The sequence below is a fragment of the Diabrotica virgifera genome, chromosome 7, assembly GCF_917563875.1.
Source record: "Diabrotica virgifera virgifera chromosome 7, PGI_DIABVI_V3a".
In the NCBI taxonomy this organism is placed as follows: domain Eukaryota; kingdom Metazoa; phylum Arthropoda; class Insecta; order Coleoptera; family Chrysomelidae; genus Diabrotica; species Diabrotica virgifera.
In genome coordinates this window covers 176,473,470-176,495,077 of record NC_065449.1, presented here as the reverse complement: position 1 = coordinate 176,495,077, position 21,608 = coordinate 176,473,470, and the positions used below count along the sequence as shown (strand labels likewise).

The following is a 21,608-nucleotide window of genomic DNA, read 5'->3' as shown; positions in this document are numbered from 1 at the left end:
AAGATGTAGTTTAATTGCTTTTAAGATATCCGGTTCCCTTAATCTTGCAAGAAGGTATCGACTGTTCGAGTTATTAGTTAGTCTAACTCTTGGTGGTGTTAAAGGATCCAAATTTATGGATGGTTCCAAAGTATCTTTCTTAATAAAATTGATATGGGAACGGAAAGGCTCTTTGGATTTGCAAACTGTGATGGCCTGCTTGTCTGTAAATATATTTGTGTTTTCAACTTCATTTTTGTTGTTGCTTGGAATGGTAATTGGATTTTCCAAGCTAACCGGGCTTCTATTGTACTTCGGATTCATATTTTGTTCAGATGAAGTCTTTGGTTCAGAGTATGATGATTCTGTGGACCATTTAATGTTGACACCAGGTGGCCAAATTTCCTTATTAAATAATAAGTCGATGGACGTTTTTGATTTTATGCCTATTTTGAATGAGGAACCAGTTGCTGTGTTGGCGTCTTGAAGTAGGGCGTAACATCGAATATATTCCTTAATATCTAGCTTCTCTTTAATGTAGTGAACTACTTGAATAGGGGTGTAAATTGGGGTTAAGTTGCTAATAACGACAAAGTGACATCTATCTTCTGCAATTTTTGATTTTTTGACTGGACCTGCTTCGAAATGAGTGTCTTCAGTTTGGGTACCTGTAGTGGCATATACTATGTTTCTCTTCACTACCTCTTTCTTCGATGGTATAGCAGGCAGTTTGTTTGAAAGGTTACTCATTTGATTTGATATTTCACTTATGTTTGAAGAGAGCCTCTCTAATCCCAATTTGATCTCAGATGAATTTGAATCTTGGACTTGGACTTTAATTGTGTCAGTGGAACAGCCGAAAAAAACTGACGATATATTGAAGATATCTTGTTCCATCTGCCTTATCGATTTTAAAAGATATTCAGGATTTAGCAGGTTATTTAATTTATGGATCTCGTCAATTTTTTTTGTCAGATAGTCTAATTTGCCGTCATTTTTGGTTAATAAATCATATGTCTCGATGAAAATTGGCAAATTATCATTAAGTTTTTTTGTCACATGAATTAAGGCGTCAAAATTCTCTTGTGGTATTTGATTTTTTGATAAATCGTTTATTTTTTCATTTAAATATCTGAGGCTAGGAGACTCACATAAAGAACAGAAGAATCTTAAATGACAATTTTTTGGGTCCAGTAGAGTTTTTGTCATACATACTTGAAGCATTAGCAGGTACTACGTTTTATGCATTCCACCCAATGTCTCCGTACCACCAGATTGACAACAGGTGGAATACTTTCTTTGGTTACGAGATTTTCAAAATTTATAAATCATACAGGATGCCGAGGAAATTAAGATGACAGAATTTAAAATAATTCACAACTCATCTGCTCAGCGTGGTAAAAGCTCCAAGAAAGATTCCTTAATACTCAAACAAAAGAGTAAATGAATTAAAAGTGTATAAAAATTCTCAATTTCTTTGCAACACGAAAATGCAGCAGCTGCATAATACTATGGTCAAATCCGAGATTGCAGAAAGAGTATACCGGTTTCGGGGTTGTTTCCCCCTCATCAGTAGTCCCATATCCTCCTCTCTCAGATTCTTCCACGTACCACACTTTGGGCCTTTCCGAATTGCAAAGAAAAAATGTCACGGATGAACTAGGGCCATCTACCTAAAAACAAATAAGTTATCAATCGAAGTAGCACAGAAAACGACAATAAATGTCGTATCCAAATAGGAGATGGGACTACTGATAAGGGGGAAACAACCCCCGAAACCGGTATAGACTCTTCCGGCACTCTCGGATTTGACAATCGTATTATGCAGCTGCTGCATTTTCGTGTTGCAAAGAAATTGAGAATTTTTATACATTTTTAATTCATTTGCTCTTTTGTTTGAGTATTAAGGAATCTTTCTTGTTGGAACTTTTACCACACTGAGTAGATGAGTTGTGAATTATTAAAAATTCTCTCATCTTAATTTCCTCGGCATCCTGTATGATTTATAAATTTTGAAAATCTCAGGAGGTGTAACCAAAGAAAGTATTCCACCTATTGTCAATCTGGTGGTATGGAGACGATATTTATTGTCGTTTTCTGTGCTACTTTGATTGATAACTTACTTTGTTTTTCGGTAGATGGACCTAGTTCATCCGTGGCATTTCTTTCTTTGCAATTCGGAAAGGCCCAAAGTGTGGTACGTGGTACGTGGAAGAATCTGAGAGAGGAGAATATGGGCATGGGGCTACTGATGAGGGGGAAACAACCCCCGAAACCGGTATAGACTCTTCCTGCACTCTCGGATTTGACCATAGTATTTTGCAGCTGCTAAATTTTCGTGTTGCAAAGAAATTGAGAATTTTTATACATTTTTAATTCATTTACTCTTTGGTTTGAGTATTAAGGAATCTTTCTTGTTGGAGCTTTTACCACGCTGAGCAGATAAGTTGTGAATTATTTACAATTCTCTCATCTTAATTTAATTGGCATCCTGTATGATTTATAAATTTTGAAAATCTCCGGAGGTGTAACCAAAGAAAGTATTCCACCTGTTGTCAATCTGGTGGTATGGAAACGATATTTATTATCGTTTTGGCCCTACATCGTACATGGCCCTAGTTTATCCGTGACATTTCTTTCTTTGCAATTCGGAAAGGCCCAAAGTGTGGTACGTGGAAAAATTTGAGAGAGGAGGATATGGGACTACTGATGAGGGGGAAACAACCCCCGAAACCGGTATAGACTCTTCCTGCACTCTCGGATTTGACCATAGTATTATGCAGCTGCTGCATTTTCGTGTTGCAAAGAAATTGAGAATGTTTATACATTTTTAAAAATATAAAAGGTGCCATACTGTACAAAGACCTTACAGATGCGAAATTTGTTTTAAACAGTCTTCTTATAAAAGATATTTAAAAATACATTTGTTTTCACTCACTGAGGAAAGACTTTACAATTGTGAAATTTGTCTTAAGGGGTTTAGTAGAGCAGGTGATTTGAAAATGCATTTGAGAGTGCATACTGGGGAAGAACCATACAAGTGTGAAATTTGTTTAAAACAGTTTAGTACTGCAAGTCAATTGAAAAGACATTTGAGAGGGCGTACTGGGGAAAAACCTTATAAGTGTGAAATTTGTTTTAAGGGGTTTAGTATGCCAAATGATTTGAAAATACATTTGTTTTGTATATATACACTGAGGAAAAACCATACAACTGTGAAATTTGTCTTAAGGTATTTCGTAGAGCAGGTGATTTGAGAGTGCATACTGGGGAATACCCTTACAAGTGTGAAATTAGTTTAAAGGAGTTTAGTAGACCAAGTGATTTGAAAATACATTTGAGAGTGCATACTGAGGAAAAACCTGATAAATGTGAAATTTGTTTTAAACAGTTTTCTAAATCAAGCAGTTTGAAAACACATTTGAGATTGCACACTGGAGAAAAAAATTTACAATAATTGTGAAATTTGTTTTAAACAGGTTTTGTCTCAAAAATACTTTGAAAGTACATACATTTAAAGGTGCATAATGAAGAAAATCAAATGGGAGATTTCTTTTAAGCAGTTTTTTAAAGTATGAATTTCTGTAGAAATTTTCCTTAGAAAAAAAAGTAAACATTTTGTTTTTAACACGTTCCTTGCCGGTAACGCGCTGGCGCGTCGCTACATGACTTTAGCTGCAAGCCGACGACGCTCATCTCGCTCGTTCAGACTTTCATTGATTATGATATTGGATTATTTCACTGGTGCTATAACAGGGCCTTTCATATTTCACAGGCAGGTAATTAGAGGTATTAATTTTCTAATTAGTCGTTTCAGAAACCCGATATGTCCAAAAAAGCAAAGTTGTGGAAAAGGGCAAAAACATCTCACGGTTGCCGGGTTTCTCTTGATACAGAAAAATGTTCTCCACTCTTTAGGTTCATTCAGAATGTTAAATCGGGTCGAGTTTTTCTTGAAACATGTGACTCTGTATCTAAAGGCAGTAAAAATGCAAAAAAAAATGAAAATCGATTTTTTGGACATGTCGGGTTTCTGAAACGGCCGATTCATTTTTGTTCTTGGTTCTTCAACTTACGACTTTTGGTCCCGATAGGGTGTCTATATCTTTTGGTTTTGTAATAATTGTAAATATTAGTAACAGTACATAAAATTCTGTAACGTGTAAAAATTAGTACTTAATTACCAGATTTCGGTGTTCCCCCTACTTTCTAGATTTTTATTTTTTAGATATTTTTTAGACCTTAATCTTGTTTTATATACCTATGTTTTATGTTATTTTCTGTTTCTTGTTTTGTTTTGTATTAGTAAATAAATGTTCCTTTTTATAACAGATTATTTTCAAAACACACCAGTGCGTCGTACGGCATATGTACCTAACTCGACCAATATTAGTCCAAACCATTGGCGTAAGTTTTGAAGCAATGTGCATCTTCTTCTGCCGGGTCCACGTTTGTCTATTTTACCCTCCATTATCAGTTGAACTATACGATATTTATCATGTCTCATAACATGACCAAGGTATTAAAGTTTCCGTTTCTTAATTATTGTGAAAGAGATTCCTTTTTGTTTTCCCATTCGGCACAATACCTCTATGTTGTGGTGTGGGTTGTGCAGGATTTTTTGAGGATACGTCGTATACCCACATTTCGAATGTCTAGCCTTTTCGTTAGTGTTTCCTTATTGTCCAGGCCTCTGCGCAATCCAGCAAGACTAAAAATACATCGCATTTTAGCGGGAGAGATGTGTCGCAATGGGTGAATATATTTCTCATGTTGTTACATGTTGCTCTGTATAGATCGTATTTCGGTTGATTGGTCTTATTTCGAGTTGACGACTGTTTTAAGGTAAACTTACATATGAGTCTATGTGTTGAATTAATTGGTTTTTTATTATCAATTGTCTGGCAAGTTTTGAGTTTTGCTTTCCAGCATCCATTTTGTTTTATTTATGTTGAGGCTAAGTCCTCTTGCTTCACTCTTCGTCCTCTTCACTCGCTCTTTGTACCCTGTCCATAAGATGGTGGAATTCATCAATACTACTGATGGCAAGTATCTGTATCGTCCGCCTAATATGGGGATATTATTTGTGAATTCTCCATTGATGTTTATGTCTCTGTTTAAAAATTTGTTCGGAGTAAATATTAAAAGGAGAGGGGAGAGAACACATCCCTGTCGCACACCTTCTCTGATCAATGCTCTCTGTGAACGAATTGCCATTCACCCTAGCTGCCTGATTCCATTAGAGACTTGTCACAATTCAGATGTTCTTATGATCAATTCCAATGCCAAAGGTCTTCAAATAATCTACAAAGCACATGTAGATATCATTGTTCATATTTCTACACCTATGTACTAATACTTGCAGGCAAAACACTGCCTCCCTTGTGCCCAGAGCATTTGTAAAACCAAATTGTGACTCGTTGATTTCCGCTTCACACTTTGATTTGATGATTAAGAGTTACTTATTCCTTGGTATATTCCAGCTTTTCTTATTTTCCTAATAACAATAAAAACTCGTATCAATAACAATAAAAAAATAGTTTATTTGTTTACAAAATCTTACACCTATCTTTTAATTGTGAAAGTTTATAATAAAAACGGAAAAACACATTTATCAAAATATATAATTTCTCAACAATATTTATAGTTTATTTCTTTACGAAAACTTCCTAAAGTACGTTCGCTCAACTCTGACGCATTTTGACAGATTCAGAGTTAGGAAATATACAACACAAAAATTCCTGCCTCATACTATTAACAGCTCAAATATACTTACTCTTTTATTAAAAAAGAAGAATTATTAGAAATAGTATGTATACTAAACTCATACCATTTTGTGAAATTTATTTCCTCAAAATGTTTTTATTCTGTACAATAAATAATTTTCTCATTTGTTATCAACACATTATAATATTGTGTCAATAAATAATTACGGATTGGCTTAAGATTTATGTTATTTAAGTTTGTTTACTCCTAATAGGGCTTTTCATCGATTTGTCATTTGTTTTGAGCTTCTGTCATGTTGTATAATCTGTATACAGGGTGAGTCATGAGGAACTGTACATACTCCTACCTCGTATAGAGGCCCCTATGGGGAATAACAAATGAGCATTAAAAAGTGTCTGCTCCCATTGTTTAATAATATACAGGGCGAGTTTCGCATTTTGACAGAAATTTGTATTCGTCATAATTTTTGAACGGTCAGATCGATGTGTCTCTTATTTTGGTCAATCGTTACACTATTGCCACCTAATCAACTGATTTATTCAAACTAGAAAAAATCAGGTCCGGCTTTAAAAAAATTAGTTCGTTTGGGTCTTAGAAAAAATTTCACCCTGTATAAGCTTTTTGAAAACTCTAATATGAATTTTACAAATTAGACAAATAGGCAATTAAAATAACATATTTATTTTTTTCCGCACACGATTGCTTAATTTTTTATAAAAAAATCAAATTTGATTATGAATTAAAAGTTTGGTAAAGTGAACCATAGATTTAACAAAATTAACTTTTATTACCAAAATTATTTTTTTTTGAACAAATATTTAATTTATGTTACCACCAATCAACTGATTTATTCAAACAAGAAAAAAATCAGGCCCGGATTTAAAAAATAAGTTCGTTTTGGTCTTAGAAAAAATTTCACCCTGTATACACTTTTTGAAAACTCTAATATGATTTTTACAAATTAGACAAATAGGCAATTAAAATGGCGTATTTATTTTTTCCCCACACGATTACTTAATTTTTTATAAAAAAAAAATCAAATTTGACTATGAATAATTAAAAGTTTGGTAAAGTGAACCATAGATTTAAAAAAAAATAACTTTTATTACAAAAATGAATTTTTTTTAACAAATATTTAATTTATGTTATCACCAAATCAACTGATTTATTCAAACTAGAAAAAAATCAGGCCCGGATTTAAAAAATTAGTTTGTTTGGGTCTTAGAAAAAATTTCACCTTGTATACGTTTTTTGAAAACTCTAATATGAATTTTACAAATAAGACAAATAGGCAATTAAAATGGCATATTTATTTTTTCCCCACACGATTACTTATTTTTTTATTAAAAAATCAAATTTGACTATGCAAAAAGTTTGGCAAAGTTTTAACTTTTTTTACAAAAATTAATTTACAAAAACAACGTTTTTCTTAAAATTAAAAGTTTTACCATTTTTTTTTCTATAACACGTCTAGATCTAAAACTTCCCATAACACTTCTTTTGGACTCTATAGTTTAACATAGACGTGATCAAATTGATAAATTTTAAATTTTTCCTCCTAATTTTTGCGATTTACAAGTTTGCAGCTTTTACAAGAAGACTGAAAGTCTACAACAATTTTCATAGTCTTCACAATGGTAAGAGGTATGTGCTGTAAAAATTTCAAAAAAAAAATATTAAAATGGAACAGAGTTGTAGCGAGTTAAACCGTGAGTTCATTTTTTTTTCATTTTTAAGTTAAAATTCCGACTTTAACAAATTTGATTTTTTAATAAAAAATTAAGTAATTGTGTGGGGAAAAAATAAATACACCATTTTAATTGCCTATTTGTCTTATTTGTAAAATTTATATTAGAGTTTTCAAAAAGCGTATACAGGGTGAAATTTTTTCTAAGACCAAAACGAACTAATTTTTTAAATCCGGACCTGATTTTTCTCTAGTTTGCATAAATCAGTTAATTGGATGGTAACATAAATTACTTATTTGTGCAAAAAAAATTAATTTTTTTAATAAAAGTTATTTTTTTTAAATCTATGGTTCACTTTACCAAACTTTTAATTCATAGTGAAATTTTATTTTTTTATAAAAAATTAAGTAATCGTGTGCGGAAAAAAATAAATATGCCATTTTAATTGCCTATTTGTCTAATTTGTAAAATTCATATTAGAGTTTTCAAAAAGCGTATACAAGGTGAAATTTTTTCTAAGACCCAAACGAACTAATTTTTTTAAAGCCGGACCTGACTTTTTTCTAGTTTGAATAAATTAGTTGATTAGGTGGTAATAGTGTAACGATTGGCCAAAATAAGAGACACATCGATCTGACCGTTCAAAAATTATGACTAATACAAATTTCTGTCAAAATGCGAAACTCACCCTGTATATTATTAAACAATGGGAGCAGACACTTTTTAATGGTCATTTGGTATTCCCCATAGGAGCCTCTATACGATGTAGGAGTATGTACAGTTCCTCATGACTCACCCTGTATATATTAATATACACGGATTACACAACATATGGCAGAAGCTCGAAACAAACGAGAGCCGATGAAAAGCCATATAGAAAGATATCGCAAGTGCATTTTTATCGCACGTTAATAGCGGAATTATACGCTATTTTGACATGTACGCAAGCGCAGAGTGAATGTTACGCTAATACCGGTTGGTAAGGGAAGGGATGGTAATAACGTTAAACGCTAATTTGACATTTGGGATGAAACATAAAAATAATTTATAGAATACAAATTTTATAAACTAAAAGCTGTGAATCATCATCTTTTTTTCTGTGTTGAGAAACACGTGTGTTCTTATTTTGTATACAATCTTTTTGTGCTTATGATATTAGCTATTCAGATATTTTATATTATTTTTATATTGCCTATTTATATTTATTGTTAGTTAAATCATTAAAATTAAAATGCATGTCTACCTGCTCAATATTCAAATTCATTTTTCAATAAAAAAACAGGACAGTATTCCTAAACATTAATTTCTAGGTTACATTTAATCCCAAATGCCGGTTGTTATAATAACGTTAAACCCTGTCCTAGAACATTTGCTTCAGATAACTCTCTTGATGTATGTGTTGAAATAGACCGCTATCCGCTATTTACGTCTTGACACGGTATTAACTTTTGCCTTTGCGATATCTCTCTAATATTGGCAATGAGCACGTGTACTTGGTTATATAGTAATTTCCAACCACGGCTAGTCTGTCAAAATGTAACTAACTTCGCAAAAAAAAATACTACAGTTGTGTATGAGATGAGCGAACCGACTATTATAGGTAGGTACGCACTTTTAACATTGAAAATTTAACAGTAAAAACATTTATCAAAATATATAATTTCTAAACAATATTTTATACATGAGAGCAGTGTACGTTTTACCAAACTCTGTACGAAAAAACTATTTCGAGTTTTATAAACTAGTAGCTTACTAGTAAAAATATATACATACATATAAATGTATATTTTGTTCCCTCACTTAATTAATCACTCTTTCTTTCATCACACTGCACAGATGATCCGATCTTCTCTATATATTCTTTAAGTGTTACAACTGTTCCATCAGTAACTATCCTCAAATTTTCTCCAGAAATGTACGGATTTATGTGAGGATTATGAATTTCAGCAACTTGGGTGGAACAGGCAGCTGCTGGATCAGAACTTGACGCTAAACTTCCAAACCAGTATTCATTTCCCGGTAAAGAATTTCCATCCCAAGCGAAAGTTACTACTAAAAGTTTACCTAAAAATGAAGTTAAAATAATTACACTTTCATAAAAAAGAACTCGTTTTAATACTAAATTTTTAGTATTTATAGGACAAAATATAAGATTATAAACTATTTCATTGTTTCAATTTCTATGTCTTAAAACAATTTTGTAATCGCCTTAAACTCATATAAATCACAGAAAATGTTTACTCACATATTTAAAAAATAATAATATGGAACACCTGGGGTTCAACCGGGGACTTCTCGATCCGCAGTCAACGGAGCTATATCCGCTATTGCTTTACGTACTTTCCAACCGGATCTAAATGTCATTGCAATTATTTACATTTAAAATGGATTAAAATTCAAAATAAAACTTAATGAATTCATATAAAAGCTGTTGAATATTTCATTTTTATCGAGTTATGAGCTATTTTGAAAGTTTCAGGTGTCTAGGTAGTCTGGAAGTATGGTTAAAATGGATTACAAGATTTTCCAAACATAGTAACAAAGAACAAGTGAAGTATATAACAACGCGTTGCAACGTTTAAAAAATTATGAGCTAATATGGTATCTCATCTTGAGAGTATTTTAAACATTTGCAACCAAGAGAGCATGTCAAAGAAGAATGAATTTACAAGTTTAAAGTTTAAACAGTCACTTATGTTTAAACTTTACACAACATATGTACTAGAAATAATATTGAAAATTTTGTCCAGTCAAATCTTAAAATACACTAACTATTCTCTTCAACAAACAAAACTACATTTCTTCTAATAGTGTGTGAATAGTGTGAATATCTTCAGGTTGTAAATTGATAATTTTTTTTTTCTAATAGCACTGGCAAAGTAACAAGGCCAGTCATGTTTTCTTAGAGTTTTATCAACCAATGCTTACGTTATAATACATGGTATATTATTGGGATTCAATTATTTTTATTAAGTTCTATTTATTTTATTACGATTTTTTGTTTTTTAATATTATTTGTTGTTTGTTTTTTATTTATTTTTATTATTTTTAATTTTTTAGTCTAACAATGTAATTTATTAGCATGTCGCAAAGATGCTTACAAAGTAATATGTTAATAGATTTTACATACTGATATAATGTTACAGATAATATTGTCTAAGGTCAATAGATTTGAAACATTTATTGGAAATTTGATGCTGTAAGATGTCAAATTTTGATAAAGCTTGTCAATTTTAATCTGTTTTAACGAATATTCTAAAAGAATAGGTATGTTGTAAATCGGCAATTCCATCACATTTACATTTTTTATTATTACCTAACAAACAAATTTTATGTTTTTATATGTAACCTATACACTGGAAATGTGATATTTAAATAGTAAATTGGTAATGAATAACTGAATTTTTTTATAAAAGGTCATACGATCAAAAAAAAAATAAAAAACATGTACCCCCCCCCCCCGATACTCACCCCAGGAGGTGCGGTGGGAGGCAATTTTCAAATCTTAAACGGAAACTCCCATTTTTTATTGCAGATTTGAATATGTTATGAACGATTTGGTAGTTAGGTTCAAAGGAAGGAAACTTTTATTTGGGACATTTTTTTCAAATTGTTGGTAGATGGTGCTTTAATCGGAAAAAATCAATTTATTCCGATAGAATAGAAAAATTATTGAAACGGTCTATTTTGAGAAATACACTTCCAAATAAAAAACTGAAAAATACGTATTTAATAATTTCAAAAATCTATAGAATAATATTAAAACCCGATCCCCCACATGTCTATTAAGCTAGAATAGCCATTTCATAAAGGAGCCAGGAGACTTACCCCATATTTTTTTGCTATTTTATTGCTAATTTATTACGCAAATGAAAAATTTATTGCTTCATCCCCTTCAGAGAAACAGGTGGCTATTCCAGCTTAATATTAAGCTAGAATAGCCAACATTCATATTTCCGGAACGAAAGTAGATAAAGGGCAGCTTCCGGCGGCATATTTTATTGCTAATTTATTACGCAAAATAAAAATTTATTGCTTCAACCCCTTCAGAGAAACAGGTGGCTATTCCAGCTTAATATTAAGCTAGAATAACCAACATTCATATTTCCGGAACGAAAGTAGATAGAGGGTAGCTTGCGGCGGCATATTTTATTGCTTATTAATTGTTGAAAGATTGGGTATACAAGAATTTACAAACTCACCCCCTTCAACCCCTACCGTTATCATCATTCCCCGGAATCCACAAAAAGTGAAAATAACTAGTTTAAAGACCTAAAACCATATATATATATATATTGTTATATTTCTATTGGATATGAAAATTAAAATTAGATAATTATAAACAGAATTCAATTTAATATAAAATATTTTCAATTTTCTCAACCACGGGCATATAAATTTAGAACAACCTGTATACAACAAATTGTTATATTTAATTTTAAGAAGTGATTAAAACGATACTCGGAACAATGCGCTTAAAATAAAACTAAAGTGAAATCGAAAATAGGTCATTATCGTTGTTCGCGGAAGGTTCAATCATTAGCCGATGCTAAAGAAGACTTAGTGAAAGTAGATAATAGATCATTAAATTTTGTAATTAGTAGAAAGTAATTTTAGAATGGGAATTAACTATTTTCTTTGAAATCCATTAAGCATATTTAGAAAGTTTAAAAATTGGTTTTGAGGAATACTGCGAATGAGAGTTGGTGGTGGAATTTTGATTTGTGAATCTGGAAGGGATATTGAGAAAGTAGGGGAATGAATGACAAATAGAGAGCAGAATGTTTTGAACTGTCGAGAAGTGAAGTCGAGTCGTAGACGGTAGTGTACGGAGAGTGAGAAAGCTGGTGTAGTTCCGTGAGTGTGGAGTATCTATCGTAGAACGAGAGGTAGGCCAAGTTGAGAGTAAAAGAACCTCCTTGAGCCAAGAGTTCCCGGTAGCTGATTGCAGTTTCGAAAAAGGTAGAACACAGCATCACGACAGAAGCAGGAAACGAGAGCTATACGAGCTAGTTTCGGAGGAGAACATTACTGGAAGCCAGGACGAGGTTTTGATTGCAGCCAAGGATAGCAGGAAACGGGTCTTGTGTGAAGACATTCTCAGTGCACCAGAAAAAGGTCAGTCTCATTTGTTTGGACATGAATGTATGGGTTTTTCGTAGTAAATACCACATTTAAAATTGAAAAAACATAATCAATAATATCAGAAAAGTCATCAAACTTAAATAGAATTGTTGCTGATAAATCATAATAGTTAAATGTTAATAAAAACTTTCAATTTGGAAATCAAAAGGAAATAAGATTCCCAGGTAAATGTTATGTTTAAGAATAATAAGATATAGCAAATATTAAGCAGTGATTGCCATTTAAATAAAATAAACAATATTTTGATTACAATTGTAACCCATATGTGTTATTATTTTACTCTTTTCTTTCCTATCCCGATTAGGAACCATTAAGAAATACTTAGAAGCCACGTATGTAAGTACTTAATTTTATAAAAAGCCCTGAGATTGAAAACACATTGATATGTGATCTGGTAAATTAATTAGATTATTATTCATGCATTGATTAAATTAAATGACATATAAAAATATTATCTCATATCAATAATCAAGATCACAACAACTGTCGTCCAACGTGGAGGGCATTTGAAAAGTATTTCTAGTGGCAAATTTGAAGGATAGAAAGAGTAAAGCCGGTATTTGAAAATTTATATGCCTGTGGTAAAAAGTGAGATACTTACATTTGATAACATAAAATTTTAGATCTCTTTAGGTACAAATTTTACATAACTGATTTAATATTTTATTTTTACGATATTTACATTTGATATATTTATTGACAATTTATAATATTTGGGTGAGAAAAAGTCGTCTTGGTAACATACTAGTAAAATTTCATATTTGGCGGGGATAATACTTCTTGAAAACAAATGTCTGTGACAAGAAGCCAAAGCAAAGACAACAAAAAACAAAAAGAACATTCAAATCAAGAGAATAATTCAGACCAAGAAGACATTTTAGACACGACAATCATGGCATCAGAACAGCAAGAATTATCAGGAATAGATAAAATATTACAAATGATGCAACTCCAGTCACAAAGAATGGAACAAAAACTGGATGAAAATCAACGTGAAACGAAACAAGCCATGGAAGAAACATCAAAGAAAATGGATGAAACACAACAAAAAATGGATAAAAATCAGGAAGAAACATCAAAGAAAATGGATAAAGTGGATAAAAAAATAGATGAAACACAACAAAAAATGGATCAAAAAATGGATGAAACACAACAAAAAATGAAACAAGCAATAGAAGAGAACAACAAGAAAATGGAGGAACGCATAGGAAAGTATGAAAAGGAAGTAAAAGGATGTTTGACAATAATCAAGAACGATATGAGACAACAAGAGACAGAGATTAAAGAAATCAAAAGCAAAATAAAGGAAATAACGAATTGCCAGAAAAAAGAAATGGAAAGTTTGGAAAACAAGTTGCAAAACGCTATTCAAGCAATCAGAGAAGAAATGGAAAGAAAGATTACGGAAATCAATATTCAACAAAATGTAGGAGAAAGAAGAGAAAATGTTATACATAGCACAGATGACGTGAAGATAAGGTTTGGCGGGGATGTAAGAAGATTACACCCAGTGCCGTTCATAAATAGCCTGAAAAAGAAAATACAGCACATCGGAAATTTCGAAACAGCAAAAGAAACTATCAGAAACCATCTAAAATATGAAGCAAGCCTATGGTTCGATTGCAAAGAAGAAGAATTTGACAGTTGGCAACAATTTGAACAAAAATTTTTGAATTATTTCTGGGGAAAAGTCCAACAATTGGAAATTAACAAGGAATTGCAAAATGGGAAATACAATGATAGGATGGGTATGTCAGAAAGGACATATGCATTACAAATTTACTATAACGCAAAACATCTACAATATAATTACTCATCGGAACAATTAGTCGAACTGATTGCAAGACATTTCGAAGAAACGCTGGAAGACCATATCACATTGCAAAATTACAAAGACATAGATAGTTTATGCCAATTCCTACAAATAAGAGAATCACGTCTAAGAGAAAGAAAATCAAGAAGGTCGCGAGAAGATTACAGGCCCCGAGAAACACAAGATTACAGAGATAGAAATCAAAATAGGAGGGACTATACAAGACGAGATTTTAATCCCAGAAGGGAAAACGAAAATAGAGACAACGGAAGAGGAAATTATGAACAAAGAAATAGGCAATGGAATGAGGACAGAAATCGAGAATACCAGAATAGAAACACCACACGCTCAAATCAAGAAAACAGAAATAATGGTAGACAAAATGAACAGGGATATCGAGAAAACCGAAACAGATCCGACAGACCAAGCGAAAATAGAAGAGAAGTAAATAATACCCAGACAGATGAATATGACGGAGAGAGACATTATGACGAAAATATAAACAACGATGAGCAACCGGCGTCTTTTCACGACGGCGCTCACTAAAAACCAAAAATCAAACAGGAATCTTTTGTCACCCCAAGGAGTTTATTAAATTGGCAGGAAACAACGAAAAGAAAAATGGAGTTAATTTAAAATTTGTGGATGGATTTATCAACGAGAAACCAATTAAAATTATGATAGACACTGGATCTGAAATAACATTGGTCAACAGAAAACTAATAGAAGAAGTTAACTTAACGAATTTAATTTATAAAATACCTAGGGTAAATTTAGTGGGCGCAAACAAACGGACATTGGCAACTATAAATGAAGGCATACGAGTAATGGTACGACTGGGCAAGAATATGTATGCACTACAATGTGTAATAATGCCAAACATGTCACATGACATGATAGTAGGAGTTGACGAATTGGCAGAAAAACATGTAGTGATAGATTTTAAAAATAATACGATGAATCTAACAGAAGAAAAAGAAGAAGAACAGAACAAGGAACAGGAGAAACAAAATACGGACGAATCAGGTAAAGAACAAACAGTGGAAATGAATCTGGCAACGAAGCAAGGACAAAGAAGAAAAGGGAGAAAAAGTCAGAAAAAGACAAAAGAAAATGAAACCTGTGGCTCCTCAAAAGAAGAGTTGAGCCCAGAAGAAGAAAAATTGAGAGTATCAAAAGCAAAAGAAAACTGGGATTCCTCAAAAGAAGAGATGAGCTCAGGAGAAGAAGAAATAAAGCTAACAAATGAAAGCGAAAAAGATATGATCGAAACAGTGACATTTGAAGAGGAGGCATATGAAAACGAGGATGCAGAATACACGGTAAAAGTATGTGAAAAATCTGAGGAAAAAGACAGAAGATTGATATGGGAAAAAGGGAAAGACAACATAATAGCCGACACTCTAACACAGGATGAGGACACTGAAAATAAAGAAACAATTACTCTACAGGTGGGACTAATTAGAGTAATACAAGAAGAAGGGGTATAAGACGTAGATTAAAGTAAGGAAATATACAGGGAGTTGGTTTTGCCCTCGAGAAAATTTATTTAAAAATGCAGATAAATTTTATCGAATACAAGGCGGGGATTTGTTATATTTCTATTGGATATGAAAATTAAAATTAGATAATTATAAACAGAATTCAATTTAATATAAAATATTTTCAATTTTCTCAACCACGGGCATATAAATTTAGAACAACCTGTATACAACAAATTGTTATATTTAATTTTAAGAAGTGATTAAAACGATACTCGGAACAATGCGCTTAAAATAAAACTAAAGTGAAATCGAAAATAGGTCATTATCGTTGTTCGCGGAAGGTTCAATCATTAGCCGATGCTAAAGAAGACTTAGTGAAAGTAGATAATAGATCATTAAATTTTGTAATTAGTAGAAAGTAATTTTAGAATGGGAATTAACTATTTTCTTTGAAATCCATTAAGCATATTTAGAAAGTTTAAAAATTGGTTTTGAGGAATACTGCGAATGAGAGTTGGTGGTGGAATTTTGATTTGTGAATCTGGAAGGGATATTGAGAAAGTAGGGGAATGAATGACAAATAGAGAGCAGAATGTTTTGAACTGTCGAGAAGTGAAGTCGAGTCGTAGACGGTAGTGTACGGAGAGTGAGAAAGCTGGTGTAGTTCCGTGAGTGTGGAGTATCTATCGTAGAACGAGAGGTAGGCCAAGTTGAGAGTAAAAGAACCTCCTTGAGCCAAGAGTTCCCGGTAGCTGATTGCAGTTTCGAAAAAGGTAGAACACAGCATCACGACAGAAGCAGGAAACGAGAGCTATACGAGCTAGTTTCGGAGGAGAACATTACTGGAAGCCAGGACGAGGTTTTGATTGCAGCCAAGGATAGCAGGAAACGGGTCTTGTGTGAAGACATTCTCAGTGCACCAGAAAAAGGTCAGTCTCATTTGTTTGGACATGAATGTATGGGTTTTTCGTAGTAAATACCACATTTAAAATTGAAAAAACATAATCAATAATATCAGAAAAGTCATCAAACTTAAATAGAATTGTTGCTGATAAATCATAATAGTTAAATGTTAATAAAAACTTTCAATTTGGAAATCAAAAGGAAATAAGATTCCCAGGTAAATGTTATGTTTAAGAATAATAAGATATAGCAAATATTAAGCAGTGATTGCCATTTAAATAAAATAAACAATATTTTGATTACAATTGTAACCCATATGTGTTATTATTTTACTCTTTTCTTTCCTATCCCGATTAGGAACCATTAAGAAATACTTAGAAGCCACGTATGTAAGTACTTAATTTTATAAAAAGCCCTGAGATTGAAAACACATTGATATGTGATCTGGTAAATTAATTAGATTATTATTCATGCATTGATTAAATTAAATGACATATAAAAATATTATCTCATATCAATAATCAAGATCACAACAATATATATATATATATATATATATATATATATATATATATATATATATATATATATATATATATATAAAAAACAAAATATGCACAAGATGGAATGCAACCATAGACACGTGTTTCTGACTTATTAGTCGTCATCAGTATGATATAGCTCTCCACACACACAGCTATGATTAACCTCTCCTTGTTATATATATATATATATATATATATATATATATATATATATAAAATCAAACAGATGAAATAGAGAATATATATATATATATATATATATATATATATATATATATATAACAGGTATATAATCTTTGCTGAACAGTTAGGAAACAAGGTTGAAATATTGGGGTAGCAGCAATCTCAAAGAAAACTCTTTATAATAATTCCAAGCTTTCGATAATGTTTATTATCATCTTCAGGAAACTACAAATATAAATATACAGTATTTAACAATTAGTCTAACTAAAATCAATAAAAATTGTTATCTTTGTGCCATCAAAAATCCAAAAAACCATAGTTTTCTCTCACTAAACTAGGTGTCTAGGATCCCCAGAAACACAAAAACAACAAAATATTGCTCTGAGAAATGCAGTGAATGTGACGTTTCCGTATGAATTCAAAGAAAAATGAATAAACATCCATAACATTTTGTTAGACATTTTGTAAAATGCCAATTAGACATACATAATTTTTTAAAAAATATTTTAGCTTTTATCGCTTTATACTCAGATTTTTATAAGTTTTTATATAGTTTTTACTTTAATTTATATTATTTACTATTTACCAAGACAAAATTTCATTGTTATGTCAGTATTTAACAACTAGGCTCTACATCCTCAAATAATGTAAGTACCAAAACATATAAATAATTTTTTAGTAAGGTTGTTCTGTGATATGCGGTGTTTATAGTGAGAGTATTAGCTCTGCATTTCTCAGAGCAATATTTTGTTGTTTTTGTGTTTCTGGGGATCCTAGACACCTAGTTTAGTGAGAGAAAACTATGGTGTTTTGGATTTTTGATGGCACAAAGATAACAATTTTTATTGATTTTAGTTAGACTAATTGTTAAATACTGTATATTTATATTTGTAGTTTCCTGAAGATGATAATAAACATTATCGAAAGCTTGGAATTATTATAAAGAGTTTTCTTTGAGATTGCTGCTACCCCAATATTTCAACCTTGTTTATATATATATATATATATATATATATATATATATATATATATATATATATATATAACAGGTATATAATCTTTGCTGAACAGTTAGGAAACAAGGTTGAAATATTAGTTGAAATATATATATATATATATATATATATATATATATATATATATATATATATATATATATATATATGTAAAATGATGTTGGATAATCGAGTACAAATATAAAAATTTTTTGATGATGACTTTTTATATGAATGATGACCCTTCATCATTTTATATATTTCCAACTAAATTCACATTCACTTTACGAGTATTAGCCAATGATTTTACTTATTTATTTATATATATGTATATATATATATATATATATATATATATATATATATATATATATATATATATATATATATATATATATATATAATGTTCTTGAACTCCTAAGTGGAGCATAGAGCTTCAGTGAAAACGCGCCATCGGGTTCTATTTTGCGCTAGGGCCTTCTTGACTTCTTATCTCGTCCATGATGGATCTTCTCCAAGTTTGTGCTGGGCGACCTCTTTTTCGGATTCCACTCTAGGGCAGTTTTTGCTATACTGGAACTATCTTTTCGGAGTGTGTGACCTATCCACCCCCACTTTCTGAACTTTATTTCATTTTCTACCCTATTTTGTTGGGTCAGGTGTAGCAGATCTTCGTTTCTGATGGTGTTTGGCCAGAAAATACGCACAATTCTTCGTAGACATTTGTTAACAAATACCTGCAATTTGTCTGCAAGGGATTTTGTCACTTTCCAGGTTTCACATCCATAGAGTAGAACAGATATAACATTTGACTGGAATATTCGGATCTTTGTCCTTGTAGTATATTCCCCAGACCTCCAAACAGGGTTAAGCATGCTGAATGCTTGTTGAGCTTTTCGTATCCTCATACGAATATCGTTTTCTGTACCTCCGCTTTCTGTTATGACACTTCCAAGATACGTGAAGTTTTCCACATTTTCAATCTGCATGTTGTCAATATTAAATAGCGTGTTGTTCCTTGCGTTTATTCTCATGGATTTGGTTTTACTAATATTGATTTTTAAACCTATTTTATTGGCCTCAGTGGATAGTGTTTCCAATTGGTCTTCCACATCCTGGAACCTTTGTCCTAACAGGCAGATATCGTCGGCGTATTCCAGATCACTTAGGCGTGTGGTTAACGTCCATCGTATCCCTTTTGTGTCGAAGTCTAGTTTGGAGACCTAAAACCAAGTGGGTATTTTTGCTTATTAATTGCTAAAGGTCTAAGCCAAAAATGAATGTTTTGCTTCATCCCCTAACGAGCAATAATGGCTACTGCGGTTTAATACTTAAGCTACAATACCCAACACTCCTATTTCAGGAACGAAAGCAGATAGAGGGTCGCTTCCGGCGGCATATTTTATTTCGAATTAATTGCTGAAAGACTGGGTATACCAGAATTTATAAACTCACCCCCTCCAACCCCTACTGTTATCATCGTCCCCGGATTTCACAAAGAGTGAAAATAACCAGTTTAAAGACTTAAAACCAAGTGGGTATTTCTTGCTAATTAATTGCTGTAGGTCTACGCCAAAAACGAATTTTTTGCTTCATCCCCTAGCGAGAAACAATGGCTACTGCGGTTTAATACTTAAGCTACAATACCCAACACTCCTATTTCAGGAACGAAAGCAGATAGAGGGTCTTTTCAGCGGCATATTTTATTGCTAGTTAATTGCTAAAAGATAGGGTATACAACAATTTACAAACTCACCCCCTCCAACCCCTACCATTATCATTATTCCCCGGATTTCACAAAAAGTGAAAATAACCAGTTTAAAAACCTAAAACCAAGTGGGTATATTTTCCTAATTAATTGCTCCAGGTCTACGCCAAAAATTGTTTGCTTCATCCCCTAACTTAATATTTAAAGCTACAATACCCAACACAACTATTTTAGGAACAAAAGTAGATAAAGGGTCACTTCCGGCACTATATTTGATTGCCAATTAATTACTGAAAGGTGGGGGTATAGAAGCATTTACAAACACTCCCTCTCCAAACCCTACTGTTATTTTCATTCCGTTAATTTCACAAAATGTGAAAATAACCAGTTTAAAGATTTAAACCAAGTGTGCATTTTTTTGCTAGTTAATTGCTGCAGGTCTACGCCAAAAATGAATTTTTTGCTTCATCCCGAACGAGCAACAATGGCTACTGCGGTTTTATACTAAAGTCACACTCATTTATTTCGTTGATAATTTTCTTAAATGCTCATTAAGAACATCTGTACAGTTCAATATTGATTTATAGAGTTTCTTATACGGTCCCTCAAGAGCCCATGTTAAATTGTCGATATCCATTATCACATATCTGTAGCACGTGACCCAATGCTCAGATTTTGTATATCGTGTTTTAATAACTATATGAATGATGATAACGGTAGGGGTTGGAGGGGGTGAGTTTGTAAATTCTTGTATACCCCATATTTCAGCAATTAATTACCAATAAAACATACCTCCAGAAGCAACCCTTTATCTATTTTCCTTCCTGAAATATGAGTCTTGGGTATTGTAGCTTAAGCATTAAAACGTAGTAGCTATTGTTGCTCGTTAGGGGATGAAGCAAAAAATTCATTTTTGGCGTAGACCTGCAGCAATTAATTAGCAAACAATACCCACGTGGTATTAGGTCTTTAAACTGGTTATTTTCACTTCTTGTGAAAAGCAGGGGACGGAAATAACGGTAGGGGTTGGAGAGGGTGAGTTTGTAAATTCTGCTATACCTCATGTTTCAGCAATTAATAAGCAATAAAATATGCCTCCCGAAGCGACTCTATATCTGCTTTCGTTCCTAAAATAGGAGTGTTGGGTATTGTAGCTTAAGTATTAAAACGTAGTAGCCATTGTTGCTCTTTATGGGATGAAGCAAAAAATTAATTTTTGGCGTAGACCTGCAGCAATTAATTAGAAAAAAATACCCACTTGGTTTTAAGTCTTTAAACTGGTTATTTTCACTCTTTGTGAAATCCGGGGAACGATGACAACCTACGATGTATACCTCATCTTTCAGCAATTAATTAGCAATAAAATATGCGACTCTAAGCGACCCATGTCTCGACTCATATCGACAATAAGCGACCCTCTATCTGCTTTCGTTCCTGA

General features: G+C 32.2%; 1 protein-coding gene across 2 annotated transcripts in view; it reads right to left on the bottom strand.

Moving 5' to 3' along the window:
* Positions 1 to 5,502: 5,502 nt before the first annotated feature.
* Positions 5,503 to 21,608, bottom strand: part of LOC126888790 (uncharacterized) — a 77,420-nt gene continuing 61,314 nt past the window's right edge. For both annotated transcript variants that reach the window (XM_050657163.1, XM_050657164.1), the window contains exon 4: positions 5,503 to 9,458. In XM_050657163.1, coding sequence (XP_050513120.1) covers positions 9,199 to 9,458 — 260 coding nt within the window. In that variant the 3' untranslated portion in view covers positions 5,503 to 9,198. The remainder of the gene's footprint in view (positions 9,459 to 21,608) is intronic.